Source organism: Letharia lupina (assembly GCF_014066315.1).
Source record: "Letharia lupina isolate WasteWater1 chromosome Unknown contig_5, whole genome shotgun sequence".
NCBI classification, from domain to species: Eukaryota; Fungi; Ascomycota; class Lecanoromycetes; order Lecanorales; family Parmeliaceae; genus Letharia; species Letharia lupina.
The window spans coordinates 2,204,548-2,219,925 of NW_023502974.1; the positions used below are offsets into that span (position 1 = coordinate 2,204,548).

The window sequence follows — 15,378 nt, forward strand, 5'->3', positions numbered from 1 at the left end:
AGATGCAACATACCACCATTTCATTCTGGTCATCAAGGTACCCCAAAAGGAAGTCGTCATGGCTCATCAAAAAAAAGGTAACGGAAATGGGTATCCGCCTGGTAGCGTTATGCGAGATCTAAGTATACTGTTGAAAAGAAAGGCGCCGATTGTTGAGACGTGCTCCTTGGGGCGTTCGCTGCAGGTTGGCGATGTCCGCAGATTAGAACCCCAAAATTGCGCTCTGTCGAAGATCCTTTACGGTGGTGGCGTAGGGGTTTGTGTCTGCATGTACAGTCCCTCCATATGGTTGGCCTGCTGCTGTTGAGAAATGACTTCGCGCGCATAGAACTCAACCAGCATGGTTCCATACGCCTCTAGTTCGACTATGGGTACAGAAAGACGAAAATCATTCAAGAGAAGAAACTGTAATTCCAGGTGGTTTAGCTCGTTTAATGGTAGGCCGCCGACCTGCAACACATTAGTGGGATTTTGGAACAAGGTATTAGCGAATTCACCTTGGCATATCTGGAATTCGTGTAGAAGACGTCGGAGAAGAATTTGCTTGCGCAAGTGACTCCTGCAATGACGAGTCTATGTATGTTGAAGCTATCCACCACAAAATAGTGCGAAAGGTCGTAGGCGTCGGAATCAGGTATCGCGGAGGGCATCGAGGGCGAAGGCCTCATGGTTGAGTCCTGAGAGTCTGAACTATCGGAACCAGGAGGAGAAACTATGGTTGGTGCTCTGGGCGAAGAGTCGATTCCCGCTCCGCCTGGCGAAGAGTTGACCGCCGTCTCGCTCGAGCCGTTAGAGCTGACGCCACTCGGTACTCTCGAATGGCCCCTGCCATGCTGCCCATCGCCTGGCAATCTAGGCAGTGCTCCACTGTTGACCATTTCCGTCATGCGATCGAAATATATCAGCAGACTCAAAAAGACTTCGTATGTAGTCGGACAATACTTGTGGATGCGGCTGAGATAGCTTGCGATGGTGATGCTGGGTACATTTTTTCCATGGAAAGCGAGCACACTTGTAGCTTGCGGACTGAGCGCCGTCGTACCTTCTGGAGGCGGTATATTCCGATGTAGATTCTCATGTTGGCGATCATTTGTAGTGATGATCTTCGTCAAGAGTCCGGCTACCATCTCAATGACATCTGTGACCGGCATTCCACTGATCTCGTACTGCTGCCCGCCATCCATCCTCCCTCGTAGAGAATGCCTGGATGGGTGGCGTGACCGGGTAAGGACTTCCTCACTGGCGAAGCTTTGTATGTGGCCGAGATCTCGAACCTTGATGCGGCTCGGCGAATTGACCGTTGACCCATTTAGAGACAACGTTGAGCGGTGTGTAGGCTCAAGGCGTGGTGACGGTGGAGGTATTGCCTCGGACTGAGACTCTTGCGGCATGAGGTGATTGCCGTCGTTGATATGTTGTTGCTCTTGGGGTGGGGCACCTCGCCAATGTATATGAGGCCCGTCAATGTGTGGTATTGATCGGACGTTCGCTGGTGAAGTAGGTTGGAGGGTATGAGACGATCTGCTATTCGAGGTGGGAGAGGGCGTGGCGGTAGGGTCATTTTGTAGATGCGAGACTTGTGACGGGGTTCGGAAGGGGTTAGATATCGCTGAAGACATCTGATGCACGTCTCCAGATGCCATCACCGAGGGCAAGGGCACAAAGTCGGATATGAGTTCGCTGATGGTGCCATGTTCAAGGTCAGCTTGGGTTCTGCGAAAGGCTGGCATGTACTCCGTATTACGAGGTGTAGGGGTGACGAAGACCAAAAGACGAGAACAACACACAAAGTGCTAAGGATGGGCAGAAGTTGGAACGATCATATTGTCGAAGCAACATTTGCATCACTCTCCTAAGCTTGAGGCTGAGAAGGAGATCGCGCAACACTACTTCCTCTTTTGGAGCTCCTTGCGGAGCGAGCTCATGTCTGGACTGGAGGATCAAGACTCGGAAGAAAGCTGCCGTCTCACTCTCACCTGTAGGAGCATGCCTGGAGCGCCCGTTGCTCGAGAATATAGATATGTAGGCAATCAGTTGATACAAAGCGTTGAATTTACCTGGTATGGAGAAAGTGAAGGTGTATAAAGCGGTCTAATTACTTCTTAAGCCGTTATATTAATAGCAAGCAGGCCGAAATTAAAAGTCGACTTCACCAATTTCAGGGTTCCCGTTTGGCAACGCTGGCATGGGAACGACCGTACAACCTCGCCTTTACAGTCGCCGCTTTCACCGTCACCGAACAGCGCACCACCACCAATGAATTGTACTTTGGGTGAGGTATGCATAAAGCACTTCAAGCCTCTGTCCGTGCGTTCTGCTGCCAAAAGCATACAAGAGCTCGAGCGGTCATTTTCTACTCCTCCTGACGACGCTAGGATATGAAGAGTCAACTAAGGTAGGTAGATATCTATTAAAACGCTCGAGCCAGAGCCGCTTGCCATCATAGATCAATGATAAGATGGATAATTTGTCATGAGATGATTGGCTCTCAGCTGTAAGCTCGTTCAGTAAAGATGGTGACGATGAACGCCAGAGTTTTGGTTGAAGCATCGACTGATAATATCATGTAATCAAGCCTATCGACCCAAGGAACGTACGCACAGTAGTGAGGACTTCTTTTCGCCTGCTTTCTGGTGAAGTGATCATTCCACCCTTGAAAAATGCGGACACCTTGTCAGCTGGGCAATCTCCGTCTCGAAAGCTAAGCTCATCTTTTTCAACTCTGAGATACCCACAAGACTGTTCCGACATTGACATTCTAATTACAAGGTCTGACACCTTTCCTTCCCTTTCCTTAACATCGAAGAGTCACGATCTCGGTCTCAGGTCTCGAGGCGGAGCTAGTCCACAGTCACATCCATACTATGGAGTGTTTACCCCCCGAACTCATGGCTCAAGTCTGCAGTCTTTCTGATATCAGGTCACTGAAGAAGATTCGCCTTGTCAACACTATCTTCGCCCAAGTTGCAGCCCAATACTTGTTCGAAAGGACTTTGCCTCAAATTCATTCCGAGATATTTTGACAAGTCTACAGAGGTAGCATTTCACCCTACGCTACGGTTCCATGTCCGTACACTTTACTTTGACCGCGACATCCTCGATGAAATTTTTGCGGAGTACGAGACCTGGGAAGCGACTATCGACACGCGCGAGCTCGCAACTACCGGAGACACACGGGCAAAGAACCCTGAAGAAGCACGATGGCAGTGCTCGCAGGCGGACCTGGATCGTTCTCACACCAACTTTTGCCGCCTTCTTGCCTCGCAAAGGGCACTTTTCCATGGCCGGATGGACCTCATAGTACTGTCAGCAGCTCTTCCCATGTTGCAAAACTTGCGAACAATAGAGTCGATTGAGAAAGCATTTCGAAATGGAGCTGTAGCCACGCCTTACGATTCAATTGCAGGCCATGAGAAGGATTGGGTCCCAATACTGTCGGATCTGCAGACCGAGACACTCCTGCCAACGCCTTTCATTGACCTTTCCCTATCAACACAGCCCGGAACCGCACGACCGCTAGCCCCATTAATCTCCGGTCTGGGACTCGCTCGAAGGCAGCTACGGACCAAAGAATTACGTCGGATCCCTCGGAGTTTCTGGAAGCAAGAAGGTCCTTCAGGATTTGAGCATGGTGTGCGGTCACATATTCATGCCGCTTTCCGGTATCTAGAGAGCTTAGACGTCCAATTTGTGGTTGGGTTTTACGACCTTGAAGTCTCTCTACAGGGTCTGATGCCTCCTTCAGCCAACAATTTTATTGGAGCAGCTCCAGGACTTCGACTGCTAGACCTCACATTTCTGTGTTATGAGGAGCTTGATGATGGGGCAGGTTTTGGTGATGCAAACTGGGGAACGCTTCCCCGCACGGGACAGGTATTCGCGACACTGAATCTACCTAATCTGGCTATATTTCGCCTTTGGTCTTGCATACTGCCGAGGAAATTATGAGTGATTTCATCAGACGTCACAGCACAACGTTGAAGGAAATCAGCATGAGTTCCGCGCGTCTCGACAACAGATCAGTTGGATCTACTTCATGGGAGGAGACGTTGAAGCAGATCGCTCCTATCTTATTTTTGGATTGGGTTAAGCTGAGATGGCTTTGGAGTGACGACATTGAGGACGTCATCGGAGCAGGGGACCCTAACGATGAGGCATTCAGTTCTCGTCATGCAGCATATTGCCAAAGTCTGACGGATTTCTTGTGCAACAGAGAGGCCGGGCGGAACGTCCTAGGGTCCTCGACTTCGCGAGACCGACTGGGTGAATCGCTCAAAATGGGTGGGGTAGGGAAGCTAGATATCCGAGCAATACATAGACGAAATTCCGTGAGACCAGACAGTTAGGAGAGGACTGAGAAGGAAAGCGAAAACATATCGCCTGGAGCATATCTCTCCAGGACATTAGGAAATGTCGAAGAGGAGGTTTGCACAAATCAATCATTGAGATGAATGTCTAAAGCTCCTATGCTTTCGTCCACGTCATTTCGTGCCTGGCCCCTTGTAACCCTGATCTGGTAGATACAGATGCCTCACCGCCCCCTCATTCGTCAGCACCACCAGCCTTATTACGCCTCCTGAGGATCCATCCCACTTTATCGCTTCCCTCAACGCCCCCTTCACGAAGTCCACCCCTTCTGCCTCGCTCATGCCCTCTTTCCAATACGAGTCACAGTATCCGTAAATGTATGTACTTCCCGAACCACCGATAGCGTACGATTGCTTGTGCAAGCTGCCTCCCAAAGGGATACTGTAAACCGACCCTCCATGTCTCGGATCGTAGCCTGCAATGATCATCCCCGCACTGCATTCCAGTCCCCAGAATTAGCTCTCTCTCGTTCCATCGCACCTCCATTTCCAAGCATCACCCACCTCAGCTGGTCCTTGTTATCGTAGCACAGCTCCTGAAACAACGCCGCCGCCGTCTGCGTCGTCGGCTGCTCCTCGTTCGCGGTCCCGTACATGCCCAGGTGGTAGTCGACGATGTCGGCCACGGCTTGCGTGTCGGCGGCCGAGCCGGACCGGCAGCACCAGATCGTGTCGTGCACTTGGGTCAGTTTGTCGGTGACGCGGTTGGCGATGTAGGCGCCGGTGGTGGTGCGGGAGTCGGCGCCGAGGATGACGCCTTGGGAGAAGGTGATGGCCATGCTGGTTGGAACGGGGGGGATTAGAGGAGGGTGGAGAGGGGAGGGGGAGGGGGGAGATGGGGAAGTACATTGATGTTCCGAGGCTGGAGAGGAGGGGTTAGTGATGCGCGGTGGGGAGGTTAGGGGTCGGAGTGCTGACTTTACTTCTCCTGTCTTTAGATGATTCATGTCGATATGTATGCCGTCTAATTAGAGCTGTCAGCTTCATTCTGCAGGTCTTAAAGTAAGCTCGGAGATAGCACCTTCGCTCAGCGTCCCCGTTGGCATCACCATGGTGAAGAACAGTCTCTCGAGTACGGGGCTTGGTCAAGTATTATAATAGACTATGAGTAAAATGGAATCAGTCAGCTATTTTGAAGTGTGGCACTTTGAGAAACGGAAATCAACCTCTACCAGGCAGCTTGGACGCGTTGAAGCTTCGGGTGGCGCTTGGCGGCTAGCGCGCGTGCTCCTCAGCGGCAACTGGACTCCTTGGCTTTGTTCTCGACTTTCTTGGGTAGTGATATGTACTGACCGACTTGCCTTTCTCGTTTCTCGTTCCTCATCTTCTTGTGATCAGGAACTAGATCTGGCGTTAGTTGGAAAAGTAATGCCATGTTTGACTAGGCCCGCACCAACAACTAAGCTGCATTATTACTTCTCTGAACGAAATACTCCTGTTGTTCTTCGTTGGGAAGTCGCTAAACCGTTGTAAAGCAAACATCGATTTTAATTCGATCAGTTTCTCAGTGGCTGAAGTCCGTGCACTATTCTTCTCAGCCTTCAAATGGCTTCTTACCTGTCATATTTGCGTTTGCCGGCAATGGCATCATCTGGCATCGCCTTTTTAGCAAGCGGACTGTTATACTACAAGCAAAACGAGCTTATATATCCACGGTATCTGCCATCAGGTGCGAATACTGATGAAGGTGTCCCACGTCCGACACAGTTTGGGATTTCTGAGTACGAAGACCTGCGGCTTTCTACGCCGGATGGAGAGACTCTTGGGGCTTTCTTTATTCGACCCTCCAACAAAGGACTTGCGCAAAATGTCACAATTCTCATGTTCCATGGGAATGCTGGCAACATTGGACATCGGGTTCCCATCGCCAAGATCTTGGAGGAGAATGTCGGTTGCAACGTTCTCATGCTTGAATACAGAGGCTATGGCATGTCAACTGGAACTCCTAATGAAGAAGGTCTGATGATCGATGCACAAACGGCTCTTGATTATATCCGCAACAGAAAGGACATTAAGGGTACCAAGATCGTGGTCTATGGCCAAAGCCTGGGTGGAGCTGTTGCGATTCAACTTGTGGCAAAGAATCAAGAGGCCCATGATGTGATTGGTTTAATTTTGGAGAACACTTTCACTTCGATAAGAAAATTAATCCCCAGGTTGTCACTCCACGCTGTCTCCTTGCCACCATTGCTGACTGTATGTAGTGCTTTTCCACCCGCGAAATACATTGCTTGGCTATGCCATCAGTATTGGCCAAGCGAAGATATTCTCCCTCAGATTACCGAAGTCCCCATCCTGTTTATTAGTGGTTTGAAGGACGAGATCATTCCGTAAGCAGCCTCCACAAACGGACAGCTCATTCAATAGACTGGAGCTGATCGAGTCGCTTATCGTCTAGGCCATCTCATATGAAAAAGCTCCTATCCGTGTGCCGAGCAAAAAGCATAACTTGGCGCACCATACCCAATGGCTCTCACAACAATACAGTGGCCGAGCCAGATTATTTCCAGTTCATCTTTGACTTCATCAAGGAGAAGGCATTGGGGGACACTGATTTATTTTGATACCCTAGTCCTGTCTTTATTTCTCTTGTCCTTGTGATCAGGCACTGGTTCAGGAGGAGACTTAAAGCAGTGAACATAATGAGTCGACAGCGCGGTAGCGCAACTTGTACGCAGACAGAACGAGGCGAATACTCGATGAATTGATTGTAGTCATATAATGTGTAATGAATCTGGACCCCTCCGCTCAACGGATGAAGCCTCAGGCAAAGTGATGGACTCAGCCACTGGCTGAATAATAAGTAGTAGAGGAAAGAACAAATGCAGTTGCAGCATGTGACTCATAGAGTAAAGTAAGTAGAAGATTAGGAGTTTGATGCGTCATCCAATTTAGCGGAAAGCGATGAAAAACGGGGCCTGTGCCACTCCAGTTCCTCCCACGACGATATCTCCCGCACCGGGACTCCCTTTCTTGTGTTCTCGTCAGTAAGACTGAATTCATGAAGCCTCAAAATAACTATAGTAAACATCTCCTTTGGAACATCTCTGTTGGCCAGCAGCACACTTGACCCGATATTGGTGCTTGCTGCCCGCCATTCATCACCTACAGCATAGCCACCTGCCAATCTGTACTCCAGTCATGGCTTCAGTTGATTCAGCACCTATCACACATTTGCCCAACCCAACACCGCAACGCAGGAGGCCAAGGTGGGGTGGCAACAATCCGTCGGCTCACAGAGGTGGACAGAATCTGGGCAGGATCACTCAAATCCCAGAGACAAACGGCTCTTCTTCTCGACTAATCAACCAATCATTGGCACTAAGACCAGCTTCTGTAGCACCACCTTCGATACCATCTTCTACCGAGCCTTCAAGTGCTGAAGCTTCGACAAATGAAAATGGTCATTCAGGCAATGCAAGAGGGCGGGGGCCAAGGGGTCGAGGCAGAGGGAGAGGAACAGGCAGAGGAGGAGAAGTCCGTGGAGGCGGAGCGCCTGCAGATGCTTCTGGAACGAATGCGAATGGGCAGGGCTACGGTCATGATGGGCTGCGCGATGGACACAACCAGGGAACAGTCCTCGGGTCTGGTAGACATGTTCGCGGAGCATTGACCCAGGAGGAGCTCACATCAACGCAGAATGTATCTACCTTGCAAGCAGATGCACCAGAGTTTCACCCAGGTCAACGACATCAACAACGGCTCATTAATACTAGAGGTGGAAAGACAGCCCAACCCAACCAACGCCAGCCTCAAACAAAAGCACCGCGTGCAAGGAGGCAGTCAATCCCCAAGTCCACGGCTCCCGATATTGCTACACGCACACACGAAGATATCGCAAACGGGATCTACGAATGCCCTATATGTACGAATGAGGTAGCTCGCAATTCCAAGGTCTGGTCTTGCAAGACATGCTGGACTGTATTTCATCTGAGTTGTATCAAGAAATGGTCGACCAACGAAGGCTCAACCCAAGCTCAGCGGCGTAACGAGAATGGAGACCTTCCTCCTCCAAGACAATGGAGATGCCCTGGATGCAACTTGCCTAAGGATGTTCTGCCCTCTAGTTACACATGTTGGTGCACGAAGGAAGCGGACCCTCAACCCATTCCTGGGATACCGCCTCACTCGTGTGGACAAACTTGTGGCAATCACAGAATTCTACCGAAGAAATGCCCTCATCCCTGCGAGCTACTGTGTCATGCCGGTCCATGTCCTCCTTGTTCACACATAGGTCCTCCGCAAAGTTGCTTTTGCGGCAAAAGGTCAACCTCGAGGAGATGCGTGGACACGAATTACGACACAGGCTGGAGTTGTGGGGAGGTATGTGGGGATCTCTTACCATGTGGTGAGCATACATGCCGGAAACCATGTCATGAGGGTTTGTGCGGCGCTTGTGAGGTTCCTATGGACTGCCGTTGCTATTGTGGTAAGGACAAGCGAACGATTGTCTGTTGCGAACGCGGTGATGAAAGAAAAAGTAAGCGAATACTGGAGGCTAGAGATGATTCTACGAACGTCGAGGAGTGGACTGGGACGTTCAATTGTGGGAATGGGTGTCAGAGAGAATACGATTGCGGCAAACACACCTGCCAAAAGAGATGCCATCCGCAGGAGCTCACAACGCCACATTGTCCTCGGTCCCCAGATGTCGTATCTCACTGCCCCTGTGGAAAGACCTTGCTGAACGACGTGTCTTGCGCCTCCAGAGAGACATGCGAGGATCCAATCCCGAACTGCGACAAGACATGTTTGAAGAAGCTTCCTTGTGGTCACTCGTGTCTGCAGACTTGCCATGCAGATGATTGTATGCCCTGTCTCATGACAGTGAAGATCTTGTGTCGCTGCGGCCGCACCCAATCCTCCACTGTATGCCATCAAGGAAGCGAAGAGCGACCGCAATGCATGAGAGCTTGCAGAGCCACCATGAACTGTGGTCGTCATGAGTGTGGCGAGAGATGCTGTTCTGGCGAAAAGAAGGCAGCAGAACGCCAGGCTACGAAACGCAAACTTCGACCTCTAGGAGCTTCGCGCATTGTTGATGAGGGTATCGAAGCCGAGCATATCTGCACTCGCTCTTGTGGGCGGATGCTGAAGTGCGGAAATCACACCTGTCCAGAGCTCTGTCATAAGGGACCATGTGGGAGTTGTCGAGAAGCTATCTTCGATGAAATTAGCTGTCACTGTGGCAAGACTGTACTTCAACCTCCGTTGCCTTGTGGAACTTCCCCACCTCCCTGCCGATTTGACTGTGAGCGTCCGAGGGACTGTGGTCATCCAAGGGTACCACACAGCTGCCATGGCGACGACGAAACTTGCCCCAAATGTCCTTTTCTCGCACAGAAACCTTGCTTATGTGGAAAGAAGACGCTGAAGAACCAGCCTTGCTGGCTTTCGGAGGTCCGATGTGGGGAGGTCTGCGGAAGGAAACTGAAATGTGGTTCCCACTTTTGCCGAAAACAGTGCCATCGACCTGGGGAGTGTGAAGATGTTGTAAAAACGTGTCAGCAAGCTTGCGGTAAAGCAAAGAAGGCATGTGGCCACCCTTGTGAAGAGCAGTGCCATGCCCCTTCATCCTGCCGCGAAGACAAGCCTTGCCAGAACAGGATGTTCATTACATGCGAATGTCAACATTTGAAGCAAGAGGTGAAGTGTAATGCTTCCAAGACGAGCGAAGGAAACACCGGGAAGAGTCTGGAATGTGACGATGAGTGCGCAAGGCTTGCCAGAAATCATAAGCTGGCCCTAGCGCTCAACATCGACCCAGAGGCCCATAAGGACGACCACATCCCGTACTCCAATGACACTTTGAAGATGTTCCGAGAGAATGTCAAATGGGGCCAGACGCAGGAGAGGGAAATTAGAGTATTTGCTGCAGATGAGGCTGAAAAACGGCTACGCTTCAAGCCAATGCCACCCCATCAGCGAGCTTTCCTACACTCTCTTTCCGTCGATTTTGGTTTTGACAGCGAAAGTATGGATCCCGAACCACACCGCCACGTTGCTGTGTTCAAGACACCACGATTCGTCATGGCACCTATGAAGACTCTCGCTGAGTCCGTCCGCATTCGTAGCTCCGCAGAGGCTTCTAGCAATCCCGTAGCAGAGACTCAAAGGAAGTTGCAAGCTAACAACGAAACTTACAACGGGTTTTTGTTAAGTAATCCGCGGTTTGGTCTTACGCTAGAAGAATTGCGCGCAGACTGTGCTGCAAGCTTGGACTCAACGCCCGGCCTATCATACGACATTTCATTTCTACCAAGCGAAGAGATTGTCATCAAGGCTCGACCGGCCTCGTCTTCGACAGTCATTTCATCCTCCGCAATTGAGGCCGCCATCAAAGCGTTGAAAGCATCGCTCTCGGCTTCCATCTCCTCTAAGCATCTTGCAACTTCGATCCAACTTTGCTCACTGGACAACTCACTCAACATCACACGACGAGAAATGGATGATCCCGCCAACAACGGCGGATGGAGCCAGGTGGCAGCCAAAGCCGCGGCACCTAGGACGGCGCCTAGGCAAACCGTCGTCGGAGAGAAGAGTGTATACACAGTCCTGGGAAGCAAGCTGCGAGACGCAAAGAAAAAGAAAGAGGAGATGAAGAAAGCAAAGGAGAGCGAAGTCGTCGTAGACGATTGGGAGGAGGAGATGAGGAAGCAAGAAGAGGCCGAAGAGCAAGCCGTGACTGACCCTCGGAGTCATAAGGATGTTCCGCATGTTGCTCATGACTGCGCAATCGTCGACGAGAGGGACGCAAAGGCGCCGGAAGGGAAGGAGACAGACGTCCAAGATACCGAGTAGAAGATGCAGGAGCAGGCCGTCGTACTACACCCAGCCGTCGATGGACGCGACAGGGTGACTGACCTCTGATGCAAATAGTCTCAAACAGTCAAAGAACGTCAATGGGCCGGTTGAGAACCCGTACTGGCGAAGCTTCAGCTTCACCTGAGTACCAAAAGGGCCACCACTGCTTTTTTCTTGCCTCGCTCGGGAATATACACCGTGTATTATACGCTCAATACTCCTCCCCACAAAAGCTAGCAATTTCAATGTATATCCACTGCGGTCAAATCACCATCATCCATCCTTCCGGTACCGATTCCAAACACCGCCGTCCATTGCCTTGCTTCATAATCTCCCTCTCAGTATCTTAATATTCTGCCCTCCACCTCGTACCAAGTCCTTTCGGAAATTCGCCCATTCCGAACGCCAGGTCATCCGACCCCTTCCTAGCCATATGTCCAGTACGCTTCATCTTGGACGGTGTCAGTATGTGCGCACTGCGGAATGGGTGTGTTGATTACGTGGGCACTGACCTCACCGTCTACGGATTAAATCCCCAATGGTCTCGCCTGTCGCGATTGAGATATTTCCGAAATAAAATTGGAAATGTTGTAGGGTAGTGTGGTAGTGGTGGTTCTAGGATTACATACTCGCGCCGGCCGTCTCTGCCGAAGACCCGAAATAAGGAGAGAGGATCCCCCCACCGCGATCGAAGCCACTTGTATCGTCTTCAGACTCTCCAAATGACGGGTTCTGCGCCACCCTATGTAGCAGTCCGCTCGGATGCAGGGTGTGAGGGCGCATGTCGAAAGGGAGTAGGCGAGACCGTCCTCACTCTCGAGCGCGTACGCACTTCCAAATTCCCGAGACAGAGAAGCAGGGCAGATGGCATTGTCCTGTCGGCGCGCAGCGGGAGGTTGGTTGGATTTGGGAAAGCGGTATCTGAGGGTATGAACTACATTCGTCAAAAGATGTTAGCGCAGGGAGCTCTTGCGACTTTGTTTGTTGGTAGGATGTTGATTCAGGGTGGAGCACAGGTACCGGGATATTAGAGTCGCGTGTCACGGCGCAGGGACTGGAGTATAAGAATGATAGGTAGGACTCACGGTTGATAAGACAAATGTCGATCCTCATGCCTCGCTTGCATCGCTGGCGAGCTCGGATGATGTATACTCGCCTGCACCGGCTGTCTTTGCGAAACACTGCAATGGGGGGTTTATGCGGATAGTGTTTCCGTTGAACGCTGAACTGGTGCGGTAGTGATGACGAAGCTTGGTCCGATACCGCGTGGATACGATTTGCTTGCCAGGCCCATGTCGTGGGCATCGTGGTAGCTTGCAGCGTTTGGCGGTCATAGATTCCATTTCGGAGACCATGGTCGTGTGGCTCGCTCGGATGGTGCAAACACAACGCTTGAAGTTGCGCATGAGGAGAGCGTAGCGGAATGGCAAATCCCGTGCCATGCACATCGAGGTCGAAGACTGTGCGTGTGTGACTCGTATGGTGCGAGGCAAACGATGGACGACGGTACCATATCAGAGGCTGACTGTGATGGAACGTGGAATACTTCCGATGTTGGATGATGGGACGAGGGTCGAAGCGGTGGTGCTGTTGGTGAGGGTTTGGACTGTGTGGTGTGCAGCATTTGGTTGGGAGGGATTTTCTTGTTGATCGTGAATGCTCGAGGGTCCTCATAGGATACGTTCCGTCTTTATGCGCTGTGCGTGATATTGGAGGTTGGATGTATGGAAAGGTGGCGAGCCGCTGGGGGCCATTTTGTGCCGATGGCGATGGCGATGGTGATGGTGAGGGGGATCGGGTCATAGAGCATGCATGCGTGAAAAAGTGTCCTCGCTGTATGTATGTCTTTGGCATTTCTTATACCTTTCAATTCCGGTCGAGATATCTGCGAGGCACGAAGAGCAGAGACTTCAGCAAATCGAGGTCATTGCGGTTCGCTTTTTTCCATGTTCTATCGTTGTTGTTGGTGTCTTCCTTCAAAAGTGTCATTGTTCGGGCGCTTTGAGGGGTTGAAAGGCTGGCACTGACCTCGCCGGCGTCATAGATCCCATGGTCTTGCTCGTGTCGATTGAGATGACGAGGAGCCCGTGGCTGAATTGGAGTCATTGGAGTTGTCATGGACTTCGCGGTGGGGCTCTTGAGGAGCTCCGCTTTCCTCAGCAGTGGTGTAGGTGCTGTTGTTGGTCCATGAGCTGATTTTGTAAAAGTCTTGGTTGTGCGTGTCTTGAGAGGCTGCTTCATCGACGGTTGTACTGGTTTCCTGACGCAGGCTTCGAGAGGTTTCGTCCGCAGCAGCCGTCATGCCTCGATTATCATCTTCTCCACTCATCCGCTGTCCGAAGGTGGGAGCAAGCTTCGATGACTGGGTCCGTACTCCGGCGTTCAGACCAACGTTGAATGCAGAGAATCGGGTCGCCCATTCCCGTTCCAACTCGTGCGATGGCAGATGCCCGTTGGCCAAACTGAAGCTTTCCCAGCTCGACCTCATCGCATCCACTTCGCCGCGTCGAAGTTGGTTCGCCTCGTGGAACTCGTCCGGGATCTCCAGCTCTCCCAGGAACAGCGCTCCTACATATTCTGGTCGTTCACCAAGCGCCACATTGGCCTTCTGCCGGGCCGACTGAACGAGCTTGGAGTCTTTCCGGCTGGCCTTCTTGCAAGCGTCGCACTTCTGAGCACCTCTGTAAGGGTGTCTATGGAATGCGCGTCGCAGCTCCAATGGTCCGTTGGGGCAGTCCGTTAGGTTTCGGTTCTTTGAGCGCTCTATGAAAAAGTCGTTGCAACGTTCACGCGCCCACATGTGGGGGAGTATTGTGACTTTGTCGCTGCAGTTTTTGCAACACCACTGGATACACATCGTGAGAGGAAAGGGTAGGGATGGGTGAAAATTGTTTTGCTATTGTGAAAGCGATGAGGTCTGTGAAGGCCAGCCGATAAAGAGCGTAGGGTGAGAATCCAGCGCCTGAGAATAAAAGCCTCGAATACTTTCCTGCAACGTTTAATGATGCTCTCTTTAGGCAAGTGTATAGCCCCCCTGATTCTCGGGAACAGACGCTGATTTAGAATCACAGCGGGAGGGGTTGCTGGTGGCTTTTTATGTTGCATTTCCACCGGTGGATAACGTGGTGCCATGCATGAAAAGCGCACGTGCAAACGAACGAGCAGCTGTGGTAGGTAGGTAGGTAAACATGGGGCATATCGCGTCCGGCCCGTGTACCTTTGCATACCCTCCAACCCTGCAATTATTTCCAAATCAAACTCAATTGCCTCGAAATCCTCGGCGAAAAGATCCTGCATATCGAATTTGATCCGTCCCATGGAGCCCGACGGAGTGGACCGTCTAGACGTTTCGTCGCCTGCATATCGATGCAACGTTGGACTTTCGCATGGTCTGCATGGCTGGTCGGAATTGACTTTATTCTCCTGAGCGGCTGCACTAATCGCGGCCTAGGCCGGAGAATCCCATGTCATTGTCTGCACGGAGGAATCTTGCTAGTCGAGGTTGAACGAGTGGTCAAACCCGACCATGACCGAGCGAGTGTAAAGTTTCTGGGGGGCCGAGGGCGGGCCTTGTGCCTAAACGGCTTACCTGCATCATGCCATCACTCGCCGTTAGCCCGGGGTTCTAGAGGTCTCGATGCTTGTCCCGCTGTCTGCCATCTGTCAGAGTGGACTAGGAGTGAACTGAAGCTCCTCGTGGATTGTCATGTCTGTGTAGTTGTCCTTCCCGGGTCTAGAGCACGTCTGTTTGCACAATTGTATGGGTATGAAGGATATGCTGATCCCAGAGGATTCGTCAAAGCTGGTAGAAGCGTTCCCACATCATTGGGCCACGCGAATAAAGTCCGGAGTGCGTTGCTTCCCCGTGTCTCCCGTATGCAGTGGAGTCACATGTACCTGCGTATCAAATTTCCGAGTCTAGATCAGATCGTCAGTCGTGCAGCATGGTCGGAGAGTTAGGTCGTTGATGAAGTATTTGGGAAAAGTGGGTGGAAATGAAAGAAGAGTGAGACGGATGGCCCTGCATGTTCGAAGCGGGAAATTAGATCACGGCCCTAGCTCTCTGCCTGCGAAAATCAAAACAAAACCCCGCCGCTCAATGGCCGAAGCCGAGTGAAGCCGAGACCAGATTCTCTTGGGCGGAGCAAGGTAAATTGCATGTCTGTGCTGGAGAGCCTGCATCAAACCGTTTACGACTTGGCATGGG

At 51.4% G+C, this 15,378-nt stretch overlaps 7 protein-coding genes across 7 annotated transcripts; 4 read left to right on the forward strand and 3 right to left on the reverse strand.

Annotated features, from left to right (window-relative positions):
• Positions 1-237: 237 nt before the first annotated feature.
• HO133_008853 (uncharacterized protein) lies at positions 238-1,643 on the reverse strand (the record flags this gene model as incomplete). The annotated part of the gene is made up of 2 exons (XM_037299716.1): positions 238-450; positions 498-1,643. The coding sequence occupies 2 exons, from the start codon at positions 1,641-1,643 to the stop codon at positions 238-240; spliced, it is 1,359 nt and encodes a 452-aa protein (XP_037155717.1).
• A 1,245-nt stretch (positions 1,644-2,888) lies between these two features.
• Positions 2,889-4,346, forward strand: HO133_008854 (uncharacterized protein; the record flags this gene model as incomplete). The annotated part of the gene is made up of 3 exons (XM_037299717.1): positions 2,889-2,980; positions 3,015-3,873; positions 3,984-4,346. The coding sequence occupies 3 exons, from the start codon at positions 2,889-2,891 to the stop codon at positions 4,344-4,346; spliced, it is 1,314 nt and encodes a 437-aa protein (XP_037155718.1).
• A 135-nt stretch (positions 4,347-4,481) lies between these two features.
• On the reverse strand, positions 4,482-5,419 carry HO133_008855 (uncharacterized protein; the record flags this gene model as incomplete). The annotated part of the gene is made up of 5 exons (XM_037299718.1): positions 4,482-4,803; positions 4,872-5,147; positions 5,215-5,229; positions 5,286-5,331; positions 5,389-5,419. The coding sequence occupies 5 exons, from the start codon at positions 5,417-5,419 to the stop codon at positions 4,482-4,484; spliced, it is 690 nt and encodes a 229-aa protein (XP_037155719.1).
• Positions 5,420-5,912: 493 nt separating this feature from the next.
• Positions 5,913-6,931, forward strand: HO133_008856 (uncharacterized protein; the record flags this gene model as incomplete). The annotated part of the gene is made up of 3 exons (XM_037299719.1): positions 5,913-6,523; positions 6,572-6,697; positions 6,766-6,931. 3 exons carry the CDS (start codon positions 5,913-5,915, stop codon positions 6,929-6,931), a joined length of 903 nt encoding a protein of 300 aa, XP_037155720.1.
• Positions 6,932-7,508: 577 nt separating this feature from the next.
• Positions 7,509-8,601, forward strand: HO133_008857 (uncharacterized protein; the record flags this gene model as incomplete). Its single annotated transcript, XM_037299720.1, has 2 exons — positions 7,509-8,243; positions 8,332-8,601. The coding sequence occupies 2 exons, from the start codon at positions 7,509-7,511 to the stop codon at positions 8,599-8,601; spliced, it is 1,005 nt and encodes a 334-aa protein (XP_037155721.1).
• Positions 8,602-9,691: 1,090 nt separating this feature from the next.
• HO133_008858 (uncharacterized protein) lies at positions 9,692-11,168 on the forward strand (the record flags this gene model as incomplete). The annotated part of the gene is made up of 2 exons (XM_037299721.1): positions 9,692-9,847; positions 10,035-11,168. 2 exons carry the CDS (start codon positions 9,692-9,694, stop codon positions 11,166-11,168), a joined length of 1,290 nt encoding a protein of 429 aa, XP_037155722.1.
• A 2,041-nt stretch (positions 11,169-13,209) lies between these two features.
• On the reverse strand, positions 13,210-13,971 carry HO133_008859 (uncharacterized protein; the record flags this gene model as incomplete). The annotated part of the gene is made up of 1 exon (XM_037299722.1): positions 13,210-13,971. The coding sequence occupies one exon, from the start codon at positions 13,969-13,971 to the stop codon at positions 13,210-13,212; it is 762 nt and encodes a 253-aa protein (XP_037155723.1).
• Between the last annotated feature and the right edge of the window lie 1,407 nt (positions 13,972-15,378).